This window comes from Plectropomus leopardus, chromosome 15 (assembly GCF_026936395.1).
Source record: "Plectropomus leopardus strain MGB_pleo_1.0 chromosome 15, ASM2693639v1, whole genome shotgun sequence".
In the NCBI taxonomy this organism is placed as follows: domain Eukaryota; kingdom Metazoa; phylum Chordata; class Actinopteri; order Perciformes; family Serranidae; genus Plectropomus; species Plectropomus leopardus.
Genome location: NC_142190.1, coordinates 29,735,501 through 29,755,318, shown reverse-complemented (window position 1 = coordinate 29,755,318; position 19,818 = coordinate 29,735,501). Strand labels below are relative to the sequence as shown.

General features: G+C 39.8%; 1 protein-coding gene across 4 annotated transcripts in view; it reads left to right on the top strand.

Annotated features, from left to right (window-relative positions):
- Positions 1-933: 933 nt before the first annotated feature.
- The window catches only part of amot (angiomotin), a 47,552-nt gene continuing 28,667 nt past the window's right edge, over positions 934-19,818 (top strand). The window contains exons 1-4 of one of the 4 annotated variants that reach the window (XM_088088746.1): positions 934-1,285; positions 15,925-16,209; positions 17,689-17,756; positions 18,743-18,803. In XM_088088746.1, the coding sequence (XP_087944872.1) occupies positions 17,745-17,756; positions 18,743-18,803 (73 nt within the window). In that variant the 5' untranslated portion in view covers positions 934-1,285; positions 15,925-16,209; positions 17,689-17,744. Of the gene's footprint in view, positions 1,286-9,378; positions 10,742-15,924; positions 16,210-17,688; positions 17,757-18,742; positions 18,804-19,818 lie in introns of those variants that run through there. The other 3 variants (XM_042500031.2, XM_088088747.1, XM_088088748.1) reach the window with 3 other exon arrangements.

Below are 19,818 nucleotides of genomic sequence, written 5' to 3'. Positions count from 1 at the left end.
ACATAAAAAGATAATTTTATAAAACACACCTAAAAATATCCCGAAAATTCTGATGAAATATTAACCGAAATAATCTGGCCAAAATTAATTGAAATGGCTTGTTTTACACAAACTGCCTCCAGTTACCCAGACTATTAATTAATTTTACATTTTTTCTATCATTTTGTTTTTTTCTTTTTAAATAATTTGGATAGTTTTTAAATGTATGCAACTAAACTAAACTAAACTTTTGCATTAAAATCTATATGAAATATCCATAAAATATGTCGGGGTCGTTGGTAATAGAAAAGGGGTCCCTTAAGGAAAAAGGCTGGGGACCAGTGTTAGAGCAATCATCATCAATCAATTTGCACATGCGCTGTTCCTCGAAATTCCGACATTTCCGACAGTACTTAAAGGCAGCAGAGGGCCGACAGACTGTTTTCAAACCCACAAAAGCCCCTTTGTCATTTTTCTTTTTTTTACTCCTCCTTCATATTCTTTTTCATCTTTTACTTGGTCATGACTGTGAGACGGACCTCAAAAACCGCCAGAATAGCCCGAAAAAATGTAAAAACGACTCACGTCAGATTTCACACATCTCTAAGATTTTTGTCTCAAAAGGAGCACGTAAAACACTTTAACGTTACCATCCAAAATTTGCCTTTTTGTGCTTAGAGTAGGGTTAGTTTACAGAAAATTGACCACAGAACACATTAGCGTTATGACATATTTAGGTTATATTTCTGTGACTGCTTAAACTCAAAGTATTCTTATGTTTGATACTTCAATATGGTTGCGCATTTTTTTCTGTCATTAATAATTAGATTTATTCGGTTTTAAAAAAAGACAAGAGAAGAAGAGAGGAGGAGGGGTTTCCCTGCCCCAAAAAACTTTTTCCTCCAGTTTCCATTAGCAGGAGGAGGGCGACGAAGAGGAGGAGGAGGAGGAGGAGGAGGGGGAGGCAGGACATTCTTCTCATACTGCAGACCAGGCAGGGTGAGCTTCCTGCCACTTCTCCCGTACCGTTTCTTTTCTTTCTTAACGGTTAAACATGAAAGTTACAGGGAAGGACGAAGACTCAGTGGCCGCGAACAAGCTCCTTTTCCCGGGGCAGGGATTAAAACTCGCCGCGAGAGCCACCATCGACCGGCGGCAGCGAGTGTTGTTGTAGGGGGGGAGAGAGACTTTGTGCAGCCAAGAGGAGCCGCTTCAGTCCCGCAGGAAAAGCAGGAAAAATAACAGAGTGGGATGTTTCGCAGAGTTGTCGGACCGGGAAAGTGAACGGAAGAAGCTCCGCAGAAAGGTAAAAGTGTGCCTTTGCTTGCATGTAACGTCAGCTAGGAAGTTTAAAAAGTAACCGACGGAGCACCGGCCCACGCGTGTGCCTTTGGTGAAAACTTTGAAGGGCAGTTAAGAGATGTCACAGAGAAAACTCTGTTCCTCCAGGATGTCATTTTTCTTTTGTATCATGAAGGCAACCTGAAGAAACAGTTGTTCCTGTAGTTTTTATCCCATCTTCAAGTTTGTGACAATAATTTTATTGTCAGCTTCATTCTGTTGAGGGTGTTGTGAATTAGTGGCTTAAGTATTTTCTTCAAACGCCGGTAAGTGAAGCCTGGATTGTGTGAAGTGTAGCTGGGTGTATCCTTCACTGCATCCCTGCCTGTGAAGTGTCTCTGTTAGCTACTTTCCCCAGCTAGCTGGAAACGTTCCCACAACATTGATTAACGTTACCTAAAAGTTGCAATAACGCTTTAAAGAAAACATTTTAATCCAATGTTCAAAGGACGTTTTAAGGATGTTCAGAATGTCACATTATGTTCTTGTGAGGTAAAATGCTAACTAGGATGTAATGTTATAACTGCAACATTTAGAGGATGTTTTGGTGTTGTTGAGAGGTGACAGATCATAGAATGTTCGTTTTTTTTATAAAACATTCCCGCAATGTTACATGAGAACAAAGGACGAACATTTTCAAAGCAACATTCATAACATGTTAGTGAGGCCTGAGATTACAGAACTTTGTCTTTCTTAAATAAAAATGTATTGAGATATGTCAACAATAAAACAACAGGCAATATTTTTAACATTTTGGATGTTTATAGAGAATGCCACCTGAGTTGTAAGAAGAACGTTCTGGGAACTAAAGAAAAACTTGCCGCTGAAAACGTTACTAAAACATTGCAGTGGATGCATTGTACCATTCTCAGAACGTGTTCAGAAACAAAAATGGCTAGCAGGATCTCTGCTTGAAGTTTTCCAATGTAGCTGACACACATGCAGTACCTGAAGTAGGCTAGTTCCAGGGGGTCCTCAGGGACATCTAAACATTTAGGTTGTCACTGCATACACAAGGTTTCCCTGAGAATGTTCATGTGCTCACTGTAATCTGCTTAACTGGAGATTTCTATCACAGTGTTCACATGGTTCACAGTAACACCATTTTATCTGACTGGCTGGTTACAAAGGTTTGGTCTGTACACACTGCAACATGTTGGTGGGTTTGTTAATGCAACATACAGCTTATTACATCAGGTGACCTTTGAGGAAAAATCATCAATAGTCCATCACTTAGTGGGAGAGAAAGGAGTTCCATGGCTTTGTGTGTTTGTTAATTGCACATACGAGATTTCAATTTGGAGAACTATTCTTGTGATGTTAGATGAAACAATTACAAAATGTGATGATCAAGAAGAGTCTGCATGTGTAGCCCCCTTTACACGCAGGATGTTAACATGATGTTAGAAAAAGCAGAATCATTGTGTTAATCTGACTAAAACTGGACTTTTAAAATACATGTGAATATGTTAATCCGACTGTATTTTTAATAAATCACATTTCTCGAGGCAAGTCTAACACACCCAGATAATGCATTTGGGGGTGGATTTACTCTGTTATGTATACGCCTCAACTGGACCTGAATCGACTGTGGCGTTCTGCACATACTCTGTAGTCCCTGTGATGGGCTTTGACCCGGAAGTCGAACAGCATAAATCCACAGAAGGAGGCCGGGAAAAAACAAAACAAGATGAAGTAAGCATTGGTACGTACGAAATGTACAGTGCCGAAAATGTATCCACGTTTTCACCATTGGACATGCAGCCTTTTTGCGTCTTGCTAACGCAACCAGTTAGATGCTTGTTAACATGATAGGTCAACCAGAAGAAGGTCTCATAGCAGCTAGCTGAAAGGGGGCATATTGCTATCTACTGTGGTAGAGTTGAAAATACTCCTCCAGTGCTTGTATACTGGGACAAGGACACTAGTCCAATTAAATGACCTAAGTCAGGTATAACCGTAGCTCGACTCAGTTGTGCATGTAAATGTATTGACTGCTTGTTCAAGGTGGTGGCAACGTATTGCAAACCCGCACCCCTGGTGAAAACGTATGATCATAGCCTTTAAGCTGACACTGAAGGTAGTAACAGCATTGAAAAGGCGTCTGTATAAACAGGACATCTGGCAGGATGGGATCATGGGCAGGACGGGTGTGACATTCTGATGATGTGTTATGTGTGTGACCCACTGTGGGGGGTTTATTAAGCAGCTACTAGCAGCTAGCAGCTAACTCAAAGAAAAAGAACAGTAAGCATAAATTGGGAAAATACGAATTTGGGAGCTCCGTACCTTCCGAGCAGTGGAAGAGATCAACTGCTATATAACAGAGATGCTAAATGATTGCTTTTGCCATGATGATGCTATTGTTATTGTTTAGAGAGCGCTGCCCACTCATGTATCATATATCAAAGGAGAGGCAGACTCTGTCGTGTTAAACGTCATGCCTCTTTTGTTTCCACGGTGCCAGCATGCTGTCTAAAATCGCATGCTGCGGCATGATGCAGCTCTTGTTTTGTTTTATGTAAAAACACAAAGGAGGCATAATAAAGGATTTAATAGCAACACTATAAAAAGGCATATAAATTACTCGAAACAGCAAAAGTTTTATCTTGAAAAAAGAAAGAAAATGTAGATTGTCTTCAGACTGAGAGGGACTCATCCAATATCGTGACCAGAAGCTACTTTACTTTCCTGAAATCACAATACCAAGTGATAGAGGTTGTGTAACAACAAGGGATGATATATTTATTGATCAGAAGTGGGATTTTCCTGGCAGTTTGCCATCTGATAGAGTACAGACTGAAGTTTATTTACTATCATGTACTGGTCATGATGTTTGTAACAGATAACAGACCTCTCTCTTTTGCACTTAGTCTTTAGTTCTTATTTAACAGAGGGACACATAATGCCCAAAACATGCGACGGACTGTGTGTGTGTGTGTGTGTGTGTGTGTGTGTGTGTGTGTGTGTGTGTGTGTGTTAATGGCAGGTATTTTCTCAGAAAGCATATTTGCATGACATTCATCCTTCATTCATGTGAATGAATTAATGCTGTAAAATCAGTGACGTCTCACAGTGTTGACCCAATGTGTGAGTGGGCCATTTTTTTTGGAATGTTAAGGAGGTAAAACTGCGGCACGTGACCTCAAACACACAGAGGTTACAGTGGGGAAAAAATTACAGATTCATCCTCTCAAAGTTCATGTTCAAGTTGAAGGAGCGGGTTTTTCTTCAGCTCCATGCTTCCATAATTAGGGTACAGTTTTAAAGGACATTTCCAGTCTTTTTGCACATTGGAATGTTTCATTAACATCAGCTGGCAATACATGCTACATTAGTGCTCATTGTTTTCTAAAGTTTGCCACAAGTTTTACTGACGGGTAGCTGAGCACTAATGCTGTAGAGCTGCTTGCATTACTACTGACTGACCACTGTTGGCAGTGCTGATCAAATCTAAATTAAGATAAGGTCACTGGGTTACCTATTTCTCACCTGAAATGTTTTTAGAAACATATTTTAATGTTCTCTTTAGATGTAATTCTATTCGAGTTTGTGAACAGGAAGCGTGTGCCATACTGCTTTCTCCACAGTGAAAACGGAGGCCACGAATAAGAGATCAAACATTAAAACTAAGTAGTGCTGATCAAATATAAACCAACACTCTGTTACTGCTTTGCATATTTCTCGCCTCATATGCTTTAGAAACATGTTTTAGCACACTGTTGAACTGTCGCACAAGGTCATTTTTCACCAGCCGGCCGCCATTGACTCAAATGGATACGTTCAGATCAACGCCACCCACTAGCGTAAGCGTCTGTTGGTCTAGTGCAGTGCATTCTGGTAGTTGTAGGTTTTCTACCTCTTTTATTTTTTTTAAGATTATTTTTTTTGGCTTTTATTGCCTTTAATTGACATGACAGTGTGAGTGTGAAAGGGTGGGAGAGAGGGGGAGACATGCAGCAAAGGGCAAAGGCTGGATTTGAACCTGTGGCCGCTGCGGCGAGGATGCAGCCTCTGTACATGGGGCGGGCGCCGCTCTATTCACTGAGCCACCAGACACCCCAAGGTTTTCTACCTCTTGACTAAGAGTGAATGCCACACTACTTTTTCTCTGTTTTCTCTTGTCACGTTGTACCAGTTTCAAATGCACTTTCTACTCCATATAGCCAGCCTCGTTTTCTATGAAGAGCCTCTTTATGTAGGTGAAATACTTATTTAATGAACTTTAGAATCACAATATTATCTGACGGTTTCACATCAGACGCTCTGAGCAGAGCTGATGGATGTCCTTTGCTGCACACCCACACATTAATGAATTAAAATTCTGTAAAGTCTCATTCCCACTGCACAAAAAAACCCGCTAACACCCGTTAACATCTGTCCCTTCATTGTATACAGTGTTCTGCGCTTCTTCACTGGCCCCTCAAGAGTCTCCCTGTATTTCCATGTAGGAAATATTTGAGTGTGAATGAAAACCCTGCAGATTAGAGACCAAAGGGCCCACTGGGTTTGACTCAGAGCCTAGAAATTCCTCTTACTGCTCTGCTTCTCTGTGATATAAACACTCCTCACTCAACTTTTACCACTTTTCTTCCAGCCCCTGCCTCTCCCCCTCTTGTTTTCTCGCCCCCCCCTTTCCGTTTCTATAACTTCCTGTCATCTGCTCTGCCCATTTTTATTTTTTGACTGTTGCTGACTTAACTAAATCTCGCAGAATGGGGCTGATGGGATACAGTTTTAAATAGAATATCATACATTTTTAGGGGAGTTCACTGTGTTATCTTGAAAATCTAGGAAACGTCACATGATTTTAACCATTAAAAAAACAGTCCAGGAAGTGTTCGTCTACCATGGGCCACGGGTGGAGGTTATCTGTCAAGTTTGTTATCCGGAACTGAAAAGATTGTGAAGAATAAAAGTCTGAAAAATGCACTGATTAATTCATGGAAAGTTGTGAAAGTAAAGTCACACTCGAGGTATAGCTGGCAGCAGCGACAACATTCAGGTTTCCATAATCCCTCTGAAGAAAAGTCAGTGAAAGTTGTTATGGCTTTGACAGCACACTTCCCAATGTGTGTGTTCTTATAAAAATGACATGGACACAGGAAGCGGAGTGCTGTGGGGGCCGCAGCACCCCCGAAAATCAGGCGTGAAAAAAATGATGAGCTAGTTTTTTAACCAGGATATATAGGTGAGGTCCAGTGGTATTTGTGGTGAGAAAGAAGTAATACTGAGTGTTTTTTATCTGTCCATCACCAACATTTATGATAGTTCCCGCAGAGTGGTTTAACTGGCAGTAGGTTGGAGCATTTCAACCCAATGTGCAAACACACTGAGGTATTTTTGGAGAGCCAAGAATTTTTCAGTGTCTGACTGAATCAAAGTAACTAAAAGGACAGGGCATTGAACATCTTGTCAGACGGACCCCTGGAGAGAGAGAGAGTTCAGTGCAGTCAGCTACAGCCAGAGTACATAATGTGTATCATAACTATAATCATTGCGACAGTTATTTTTAGGGCTGTCAAAATAATGTATTCATTTGATTAAATAATCACAGTAATGATAATGCGTTCAAAAAGTTGACACTGATTAGTTACCCTTTGACCTGGTGCCTCATAGGAGGCCACATTGGCTGTGTAACATAAATTTTCTTACCATTGGGGTACTTAAAGTCTGAAATATCACCTCAACGCAAAGCATTGAGCACCGAACATGGAGGTCTGAACTAGCACAGCCTCTTATGTTAGCACTAGCAGCCAGCCTCATCAAGCCACACTGGACCAGGCGTTCAGAGGCAAACTGAGTAAGTTTACCTGTGACAGACCTACAAAATGGATTGCAACGGACTGCAGACCAGTCTCGGTGGTAGAGGACAGGGTTATTTAGAGGCTTTACAGATAGCGTCCTCTGACACAGCTTACAAGTCTCCATAGTGAAGCACAATTGTGCCCAAAATCCAGCAGCTTTATGGTGCAGATAAGAGGAAAAAAGATGCAGTGGGGGCTAAATATTTTGCACTGACTGGGGATCACAGGACTTCAGTTGGCAATCACAGTGACCTCGGTGTTGCTGCACACGCCATTGACAGTAAGTGAAAACTTAAGCCATTTGCATTAAGCATACTAAAAATTATTAAATTATTCACTGATTCACTCATCTATCTCTGAATTATTGCTAATAACGCTGTTGCGACCCAACAGCGTTGCAACATTGTACCCACCCTCCGGTCGCCTCCCAGCTCATGCTAATGAGTATGCAGCTCAATTTTGAACTGTAAAATCCCTTTAGCATTGTTGACCATGTTAACAGTGTTAGCTCTGTTACCACCGTTAGCAGTGTCAGCAGGTGTAGTGGTGCTTGCGTAGTTAACAGACAAACATATTGATGGTACACTTTAACAGATCATCCCTGCATGCTGTAGTCTGTTTACATTTGTTGCTTCGTGCTATGTCACATTTTGTTGCTCTGATTTGTTGTAGGTCTAGACAACTGCATCTAGAGGTATTTTGGTCTATGACTGTGAACACTCCTTGAAAATTGGAAATGAACTTAGAGGTTCTAGAGTAACTTAGTTTGCGATTTGGTCTAGTGATATCAGATTATTTGACCAGTGCATTCCTAGCAGGATCCTGGAGGGACTGATCATTTCATCTTGCATGTTGAAGAGAGTGAGTAAGCAAGAAGGGAAATAAGGATGTAAAGAAAAGGGATGTGTGTCAGAAATATTGCAGTTATATTTAGATTCCTCAAATCTTTCAGCTGACCAAAGGTGTCGCTTTATTGGCATAGAAAGTCTGCAGTCGAGGCAAAAGTGACTGATGTGTGTGACAGAAAGGCTGCTGGTGTGAATCTACAGGTAATTGCGGTAAGCATGGCTTTTAAATAGTTTAGCTGAAACTGCTCAATAACAAAGTAGAAAACTGTTGAAGTACCGGCCGCAGCACCCAGGACCTGAAAATAAAGCTGGGTGTTTCCTAGAAGAGAAAGTAACCGAGCTTTACCTGGATAAAGATGCTTTTATTGTCAGAGCAGCATCATTAACTAAAAATGTGGAGAGACAAGTTCTTCATCCTTCCCATTGAGTGGAATTTCGGGAGCTTTCAAGTTGAACCTGATTTCTGTCTCTTTTAATGGTCAGTTCAAATACCTGAGGTTGGGTTTCTATGTGTAGTTTTATAATTGCACCACCCAGCTTGACTCACCTCTGTGTTTCTCGTCGCCTCTGTCACTTTATGCGTCAATAACACAAGACTCCACTCATCTTGACGTCATTTCATCCTGTAGCCTTGAAATGTTCCTGCTTAAGATTACAGTAGCTATTCTTGTATAATTCTGTACTTGTTCATTATCACATTATTGTCATGTCACTGGACCCCAGAGCCATTTAAGGACATTTTGATTCAATCTCAGTTTAACGTCCCAGATTGTTACAGCTATATTTTAGTATCTTGTTGACATTTTCTACATCAGGGATATCAACTTGCTTCGCTTGGAGCCACTGGGGCAAAATGACAGGAGACCAGAGGCCAGGATTTTAGAATACTTCTTGGATCTTAGAACATTTCTAGGATTTAAGAATGTTGGATTTTAGGACATTTCAAGAATTTAAGGAGACTTCTAGGATTTTAGGATGTTTCTTAGATTTCAGAACATTTCTTTTCAGGATTTTATGACATGAGGGGCATAGCTAGGACCTCTATCAAGGAGTGTAGGGTATCCCCCACTGTTCTTCTTTTGGTGCTGTTTTATGCACTCTGACACTTTATGTATAATAAAAGTACAAAAACAATTCCCACTGTGAATCACTTTATTTTTATTATGAATTAGAAAAGGGTTGGGGGCCACTTTGAACCCTCTTCGGGGCCAGATTTGGCCCACGGGCCATAAGTTGGTTATTGTTTTTCTACACCTAATAGAATAATGTCTGTTTTTAAGAAGTGGTTTGTTGCTTGAAGAACAATTTGCATTCTGACTTCAGCACGGTACATTTGTAACATATTAATGGTGACACTAATCTTGAGTGTTTATCTTGAAATTGTGCTGACTGTACAGATCTTTTGTGCTGCTGGGGGCAAGAAGATGTGTGTGAAGCATCCATGTTTTTAGAATATGTAGCTTTGTTGTAGCAACAATCATATTTGAAGCAATTGTCAAGGAGACATTTGAGTCTGGACAGACATGGACGTAAACAATAACTTGACTGGTTTGTGGAGGCATACAACCTCGAGGCGGAAATTCTAGTTGAATTTAAGAAAATAATAGAGCCTATTGCCAATACATACTCAACACTTGCTGCACGTGTAGATAGTTGTTTACAATGCCAGAGAGATAAGCTATAAATTTGAACTAAAAATAAGACATTTTGACATTATGACAACTGTAGCCTGACTGATGCTGGAGTTGTAAGGCCAATACAGCAGACCTTTAGGCAGCAGGGGGGAAATATATATATGCAGAGTTCTGCAGTTTAGCAGGTGGGCTTTTGTTTTTGAAGAAGAAAACGATGCAGAGGTGAAGTGTTGAAACAAGCTGCAGAAGCCTGATACAGTTTGGGCAAACCACCAACATGAATGGAAGCTGAGCCAGGGTTATTTTCTTCTGTCACTGTCCCACTGACATACAGAGAGGAACTGTGCCTGTTACACCAAAACCACTTCAGTGAGTCCTCTGCAGCTCTGACAGTATACGCAGGAGTGGCAGGTCATGTGACCGTTTATCCCATGTTTTCCTGTCATGTCTGAATCAGCTGTCTGTGTCATCGTGTAAAACTTGGTGGCTGTCTCAAACACGTCTAGACACTGTGTGCTGCAGCAAATTAACAAACAGGAGACACGAAGAGACCAAAAAGATGTGACTCAACAGCAGAGTCCCTATACTTCCTTTTATCAAACTGTCGTATGTCCGTATGTCTTCCATTCAAAATGAAGATTACAGGAGAGTATTTGCTTAAGAATATACTCTGCAGTGTAAAATAAAGGGGAAGTTCATATGCAGCCTCCAACGTAATTTTGTTAAACACACAGAAGAAGAAGGAAAAGATTACCTTTCAGTGCACCCTTTTGTTGTTTAATTCACAATAGGTGAAAAGGGAAGTAACAGTCTCAAGCATTTATGTCATTGACGGTTGGCAAAGTAAACGCTGGTGAAGCAGTTACACTAGAACGCAGGTATGAAGGAGTGGCTCAAGGCTGAACGGTTGCCAGATCCACCTGTCTCTCCCTCCTGGCCCCACCTGTTGGACTGAGGGAAGGGGGAGGGGGTGTGGGAAAGTGGAAATAGAGGTGCGCCGCCTCAAACCTGCACAAAGCAGGTAGATTTTTTGTGAGCGCCAGAGAAGCAGAGAAACATTGGATTACCTCCTAGTTTTTACTTAGAGGTTGATTTTAGGATTCTTCTTCTTTTTTTTGAGGAAAACACACAGGTAGGACCATTTAAAAAAAAAACAACAACTTCTAGTCAGCTAATGATTCAAAAAAAAAAGAAGAAAAAATCGGGTTTATGCCATGAAGAGGAAAGCAAGGTGGGAGGTTTTATTTAATTTTGGGGTTGTCTAAGGTGTTCTTTATCTAAAGTGTCCATGGTAAAGAAAATAAAAAGCCCTTAAGTGGTTTGCTCATTGAAAATGAGATTAAAGCTCTACAGCATTTTAACTTGAGCTGTATTATCAAAGACAGCATCATAAAAGAAAACAATCATGCACAGCACAAACAAGAGGATATTTACTAAACCAATTTCAAGATTTAATAGTTTCTCTGTTGTTATGATGCTCTGAAATACTGCTTGATTTCTGTATATCTGCTTTGTCTTGTATCTTTTGTCAGTGGGGTATTAATTCTCACAATCCTTTCTGCTTTCTAATTCATAAATTGAATCTTTTTCAGGAGCAGTCAGCAACATGTTGTCAGCTAGAGTGTCCGCTAAAAGAATTAAAAAATTTTTTTTTAAAAATCTGAACCAAACCAACGACCAAATGATATGTCGAAGATTAAATGAGTGATGACCAAAGAATGCGGAAATGTGAAAAAGCATGTGGATACTTGCATCCAAAGTCTGGCAGACGACTGACATTGGTTTTACATTTAAGATTCTAAACAAGTTGCATGCCAGTACGTCAGGGTTTATTGTTACAGAGTGCAGCCTTCATGCCCACCAAAGTCCACCCTTTAGGAGTAGAGGGATTAAAGTCCTTCCGTCAGTTGGATTAGGCCATGGATGAGACCTGCATAGATCCCTTTCAAACACAAAATCAACACTGGTTGAACCCCGGTTGAGCCCTCTGTTTGAAAGCGGCACTCTGATTTCCTTTGTCAGTGTGTCTCTGACCTGGTTGTACAGGATCCTTAGTCCGAGCAAGATGCCTGAGTTTAGCTGTAAACCAGGCTTTATTGTTGTTGTATGTATAGGTTTTAGCCACACACGTGTCCTCACAAATGCTAATGTAAGATGCCACAGTATTGGCCTTGTTGGTCCATCTCTTCATTGTCTAAACCAGATAGTGATCAGTAGGGCTGTGCCCGAGTCAAAATTATGTCAGACGAATCGGATTTGACTGTTCAATACGAATAGTTAACGATTAGCTTTGTTTTCCATACAAAGGTTTAAAATTTGAATGGGTTCGGGGGGACGTTCAGTGTGAAAGTGTCAATTACATAATATAGTAGATCCACTAAAGATGGATGGCAAATGTGCAACATTGTTTGCTGACACTTGCTACGAGCTGTAAATTCACCACTTCTTCACCTTACTGTGCAGTCTCTGTCTCCCTCTGTGCCGCTGCCTGCGTGTCCACAGCTGCAAAGACTAGCATGAAAGTCAAGAACAACAAATGCCCACTCAGACTCAACAATGGACTGATTAGACTTTGGTGGTCAAAGGTCAAGTTCAATTGACGCCATAAAATACATTTTTGGCCACAATTCAAGAACACGTTGCTCAGTAACACAACATTTCACACAAATGTCTAAAAGGTTAAAATGATGAAGTGCTGACATTTTATATCCAAAAGGTCAAATGTCACTGTGACATCATTATGTTCTGCAAAAACACTTGTTAGACCATTAGTAAATACCATAAGTCAGGAACAGAAGGAGAGACAGTTGGTCAGTTGGTTGACAACGTTGAAACTGTGCCGATTGTAGCGATCTGATGCATGTGAAGCATCAGCGTTTTAGAATATGTAGCTTCTTTGCAGCACCTTCCATATTTGAAGCACTTTCTGCTGTCGTGGCCACATTTAAGTCTTTGTTTACAAATCGGGGAGGCAGATAACAGGACAACATTCCCGTCTTTAACAGGCTGTATAAAAGAGGCAATGTACTGTAGCTTCTCGACACTAAGAATGTCACTGATGTTGTTGGGCTCTAACATTCCAAATGTAAACTGTGCAACATAAATTACAATTGCAAATTACAATCTCTTCAACTCACTGTTTGAAGTAGGGCTGGATGATATGGACTGGAAATTTATTACAATGTTTTTAGGCTATATCTCAATACAGGATATATATTTCTTCATTAATTCTACAACTGGGAGACAGAAACTGACGTTACATTTTTTCCCTCTTTGATCTGACAATATTATAGAGATGACTATTTGTACTCTACATTCTTACATTTATTTCAGTTAACATCAGCAATGTAGATTTATTGACCAAGGGGGTAACGGCAAGTATTAAAGCAAGTAGAACTGTCTGATAAGTTGAGAAAAGTATATCACTTTAAACCTTTAAAATCAGAAAAAAACACAATTTATTCCATATGATGATATAATAATATCCAGCATTGATAAAACGATATATAGGCTCATATCTTGATACAATATAATATCTTTATGTTGCCCAGCCTTCTCTGTCAGTCTCCACAGGTGTCAGAAACTTCAAGGACAAAACACAAATGCACAGGCTGATCAATGGCACTTGTTAGTTAAAATCATTTCTGCAAACAGAAATGCAGGTTTACGTTCTCTCTCTCCCCTTCTCACACACACACACACACACACACACACACACACACACACACACACACACACACTCTGAGTGTCAGTATAGTATATCATGACAAACATGTACAGACACATGAGCGTTTAGACCTTGGTTGTGGAGTAAACTGTTTATATGAAGGGGAGTAAGGAGACTCAGGGGGGTTGGGGGGGGGTAATACATCTGGAAGTGAACATTTTTCCTCAGAAGAGGAGGTGGCTTAGTTGTGTTGTCATACTGATGTGAGGATGTTTAATGTCACACACTTCCACACTGGGTGTGTTTGTGTTTGACATTGATGCTTTATGGGCTTGTGTTTTATGTGTGTTTTGATTCATGTATTAGTACCTATACAGTTTCTAAGTAGCTAAAGGGTTCTGCTAATTAAAAAAGAAAGTCACTGAATATACTGTGCTTCCTGTCATGTGAATGATATGCGCACCACATTCAGTGTGTAATTGTTTTGTTTGTGAGGGCAGGTTTAGTCAGCATTACAAATCTTTGTGAGTCTGAATCTTAAAACCAGAATTGCAGAAATGCTTCTTGTGTTTCTTGTTGAAACCTTTCTTAAAGGTTGAAATTGAGAAAGTAAAGTGTTTTCCCGCGGACAGTGACTATACATTAGATGTTCATGAATGTAACACTAGGCAGGTAAGCATTAACTCTCTAAGTGCGCAACATAGCAAATAATGGAAACATGTTAATTTCGAAGAAAACTCAATTCACCTTAAAAAATGCAATGTTCACAAAAGCCATGTTTTACATAACTGCACTGCATAACTTGGCCAAAATTCTTTGATCTACTACGTTCATGGCTGGACTGTAGGCTGCAGCACAACAAAGTGGGTACAAAAAATCAAACATAATTTAAACAGACAGAAAAGGAAAGCATTTATATATGTAGCCTACTCAGCCAAATCAAGAAAAATGAAATAATTTGCACAATCTCAGCAAGTCTTCAGTGTCAGCCGGCAGGACGCTTTGCCTCTGAGACACTCATAGACGCTTCCGGTGGGATATAGATCCATGTGGCAAACGTAATGTCATTGACAGTGAAATCAAGGCGTAACTCTTCATCACGAAGTTTTGAATCCACATTTCCTCTGTGAAATCATGGACTCCCAGAAATCCCTCATATGTGGCTGCTCACGTGTATAAGGGGCTTGCTTTTCCATTATCGCTCACATAACACGCCTACATCACCTTTAATTGGAAATAATGACAGCTAGTGCGGTGGCTGCAATAGAAATAAAGCTGCTAATGTTTTGAACATCCATCACCGTGCTGCTTGGAATGTTATAGTGAGAGGAGAAGTCACAGAACATCATTCAATGGAAACACAGTCAACTTGCAATTGTGTTTTATCGACATTTCAAAAATATATCTTAAGTTTTGTGCAAATCTGTAATGGAAACCTGCCTTGTGACACTCATGAACTCTTTATAATGAAATAAGTACCTCAAGGAACCCTTTTGGGTTATTGTCACAGAGATACTTTTTCATGATGTGTGCTATTGATTATAATCATCTGAATGTGGTCACACGATACAAAATCAAAAACAGATGGAGACGGGATAAGAAAGAGCAGAAGAGGGAGAGAGAAAGATGCAATGACCAGTGAATAAAGAGGTGTGGTGGTGTGATTTTTTAAGAGCACTGCTCTGTCCAGAGGCAAACATGCAATCAAAGACCTTCAGACTGTGTTAAATGCACTGCTGCAACAGCTGGCGGAAGCTAAAAATTACACTATTGAGAAAACTGAATTCAAACTATTGCTCTGATTCACACATTCCTCTCCAGTGGTATCATAGTATTTACAGTCATCCACCAAACAGAAAAACAGATTTCATTCAAGTGGTGGCCATAACAAAAAGCTATAGGATTATCCACTGGATGCGTGTGTTTCGGTCCTGAGTCATATTACGTTGAGATAAGAAGGAAAGTTAGCGGTGGGGAAATGTTCCTGGAACAGCAGCTCCTTCAACTTTGCAGCTCGGTTGTGCAGCCTGAAGTGGCAGCGGTTCTAAGCTCATGCTGGCGGAGCTTCTTCCAGATCACAATCATCGTATTTACAAGCACCGCACTAATCTGGTTACTCTAACTTTCAGCACGTCAGTTATCAGATTTTTCCCCTACTCCAATCTAATTTTGGAAGCACGACTCTCTGATTTTATCTGAGAGAGGATGCAAACTTCTTTCTTTCTTTCTTTTTTTATAGTGTCAGACTGTTGACAGGTGGCGAGTATGAGCGCAGCTCTTCCTTCCATTTGTGTCCGAATTTAAAAATCAGATGTTCAGCGGTGAAAACGTATTTGTTTAGACCTCTGCAGGCTGTGTTATGATCTCTGCCATCCTACTGCTCTGTTGTCACTTCCTCTGCCTGAAGTGTTTATTATACACATGCACATACGTTCAAGTTTAAAGGTTTTTTTGTCACATGCACAATAATTCCAGTAAAGCAGCCACTGGCAGAAAAAATCTTTGTTCTTAGACTCCCTAAAACATGCTCTTGCAACATATATTAAAGACCTAAAAAGGAAATAGCGCTATCACCAACTTCCCCAAACACAGTCTCCCATTTTGTTCTATGTTGCAGTAAAAATAAACCTTACTTATTTCCTCTGCAGATTGTTGGGTCACGGTGACACTGACCTCTACATCTTAGAGCACGTTTGAGGACCTGCTGAGCCTGCAGGGAGGCCAAAACCTGGAGTTGAACCACGTACAACCACCAGGCTACAACTACCTTAAACTGGCCCACCTCCACCCACAGCAATACCATCAGCCCCACCTTCCTGCTTACCCTCACCAAGCCCCGCCCAGGCCTCCTGGTGGGCCTGCCGCAGCATCGCAACATGAGCAGCTGTTGCCACTGACGCCGCTGGGAGAGCGCAGTGAGAGCAGCCACACAGGTAGGTATGAGAGGGAGAGAACTTGTGAGATTTGGGAAAGTATGTTAGCTAATGGGAACATAAGGAGGAAGACAGGCAGGAAGGACAGAGGGGAGTCAGAGTGAGATATGTGGGGGAGGAAGAGGGGAGATAAACAAGAGGAGAGGAGGGGGAAAGAAAGGAAGGACAGAGAAGGTATTTAAAGTCATATGGTAGAAAATGTATGAAAATCTGTGCAAATGTGTTGCTTAACAAGGAAATGAAATAACAAACCATCCAATTAGTTGAGCAGCCTGTGTGCACCAAGTAATTAGCAGTGCAGTAGATGGCGAATTTGTGCACACAGAGCGAATCAAATCACTAACAACAGCGAACATACAGCAAAGTGAGTCACAGCATGTCAGTCAGTGTATTATTCCTTTTTAGTTGTTAACGTACAAGGTGCACCTCAAAACACAACCCGTGACATGTACTTTATCCGGTTTTGATCTCTAGTAGCGCTATAGAGCAATTTTCGATGAGTGGTTTGTCGATTCTTTTGCCCTGACGAGCATTATGATGCATGTGCTGTTGACCCTGCACACAGTGCTGCTCATGGTTTCACACTTTTCCATTAATCAGCAGGTGGAGGGTTTTTAACACGAAATGCAGCATTGTGCCAAAAAAGGCAGAAAAGATGAAGATTGTAAGCTAATGAGCATGAATTTGAACAATGCTAATACTAAAATACATAAAGATTCAAAAGACATTAGCTTTACAATATCCAAAGGAAAAAGCATTCAAGTTTGTCATCCACTTAATGCATTTTTTTGTGAGTAATGATAAATATAAAACTTTGTGATTTGAAATCTCAGCAGACACTTTGCAAACACACCTTGGACAGGTGTTCCAGCATTCTACTTGTGTAACTCCAGTGACAGTTTGAAACAAAAAACAGATGACATCACCTTAACAGCACACTAACAGCACACTTCCCTTTATTTTGAAGGTCAGAGGTCCGTATCAGAAGTCTTATTATTTACATTTTGACTCAGCTCTCCCCAAAGATTTCTTCCCTTTCTTGTTTATTATTTTGTGTGCTTGTTTTATGGGTCTGTACACTCTAAATTTACTCTAAATATGTTTGTTTCATTCATTATTTTCTACCATATGACTTTTGGAAGGGTTTATAATATTTTTGAGCTACAGCACATAAATAGCGTAGCTTTGGAGTTGAGTCTTTGTGCTAAGATATGCTAGACATGTCCCGGAGCAGTTTCTATACTGGATGCATAAAGCCTGAACTGGTATCAATTACTTTCTTCTGACTTTGCATACAGTTTTATTTTCAAATATATCACCCTTCACTATCAACATTTGGGATTGACTTTGTAGATGAAACCCAAATTACTGCAAAAAATGAAGTCATGCCATCTCACCCTGTCTCAGCTCTCTTTATATCTGTTGCTGTTTTTCTTTTTTTTTCCTTTTTGTTCTCTGCTCATCTCATCCTGCTGCTAGCTGCCTGTGCAGAGAGCGAGTCAAAGAGAGAAGAATTTGGGGATGAACTGCAGGAAATGGCAGTTGAAGTATGTTGGAGAGAGTATGCATGTACAGTCTACAGGGCTGGGAAGTGGAAAAACCGTTAACATTAGGGTCAGGACTTGTTGATTTACAGTTTTAACTTCATTATTATATTCAATATGAAATTTAACATGAAGCAAGGGTAGCCAATGTTTTACAAATTGGCTACTATTTACATCAAAATATCAATAACTAATGATAAAATACATGATCATACTGATCCTTTTTTTATACCTAGAAAAGACAACCTCCAATAAAACTTGAAAGCTTTCAGTAGAGTGCAAACATCAGCCAGTGTGTACAAACTTTCCATTACCTTTATGGAAGTGGTGTTAGTTCAAGCAAATAGAATTTATTAAGCTATTGACGAATCAGGATTCTACTATTAAAACATATTTATAAAACAGAGGAACTACTCAGATTCAGTATCTCTTTAAGCAAAAACAGACCGAAAAAGTCCAAACGGTCAGCTGTGGTGGCGTAGATCAAAGTTTGTGAAAATCTCAAAATGTAAAAATTGCAGATTGTATCTGTATAAACATCATAGTTTATCTGTTGAATAAAAAGGTTGATAGTCTTGGATTGTTGGTTTAGTTTTTAAAGGGATAGTTGGGATCTTTTGTGTTGTATGAGGTACTTATCCATATCTGTGTGTTACGTGCAGTAGATGTCAGTCGGCACGCCCCAAGTTTGGAGAGGCAGGCAGGAGTATTGCCACAGAAACTAATTAAACATTCAATGTTGTTAAAAAAGCCCAATAAATGTACCTTCAACCTTCAATGTACCTCATACAGCCCCACTTCAAAAGATCTGAACTTTAAGTCTAAAATGAGCTTTTGTGCATCTGAATTTCCACTACCCAGCCCATTTCACTCAGTCCATACTTTTATCTCTTCTGCTTCCTCAGCTTGAAGAGAATTGACCATTTGCTGTCATCCCATCAAAGCTAACATTTGTTTCTTCTGTTTTATATGATTCTATTTACTTTCAGATGATTCGGAAAAAAGCATCTTCCTCCTTGAGAATGAGAAGAATAACAGAAAACGCTAGATGTAATAATTTCTTTCTTTACTCTGTGGGAAAAATGAGGTGTCAAACAATGCAGTTGTCAACATTCAGTGTTGTCAGAAAAAAAACCCACCAACCTCAAAAAAGACAGTGTGAAATTGTCTTAAAGGTATACAAATACATACAACAAGTCAAATTATTTGTTCACTAGTGTCTTACGACTGCAAAGAGAATTCTATTAATAGGCTCCTGGAGAAAAGAAGTTTGACTCAGATTATGACTCAACTTCACAGCAAATACATTCCAGGTGGTCAGCTTTGACAACACTGGATGTGCAATTTAGCACGTTGCTTCTTTCTGTGAACATTTCCACTGTTGGGATCAACTCTGAGAATTTCCAAATCACTGGGGTTTATTTCCTTCCAAATTTGTATAATCCTTTTTTTTGTGTGTGTCATAGCCAGTGGATTACAATTTCATATATTTCTAGTAAAAATGATCATTTTCTCTGTGATCTATGGTGATCCTCAACACATTCGTATTGATCAGATGATCAGATTGATCAGATCGTATGGATCAGATGTGCGTAATCTCTTGTCCATGTAGCCTGAGTGAAAGCAGTGTTTTGTGACTGATGTGATTTCATACAATCAGCATACATTGCTGATAACACTAGAGAGATTTAGCCTGTAAAAAAACTCAGATCAGATCAAAGATAGAAACATTACCATCCCACTCACCTGTTTCAGACGGACTTTTCACATTGGCCTTCATCATAATGGTACATTTTAATACTGCAATGTAAATTACTCAGTGATTTTGAAAACGTAATAGTCTTTCATTTATTCTAAGCAAAACTCAAAATTATTCCCACCCTCTTTTGTGAGGATTTGCTGCATTTCTCTGTTTTATATTATTGTAAACTAAATATTTTGGGGTTTGACTGCTGATTTGACCTAACAAGATATTTGAGGATTTCACTTTAAGCATACGATTGGCATTTTCCACTAGTGTTTTTCCATTTCTAAATCAAATGATTAATTGATTATTTTTAAAAAA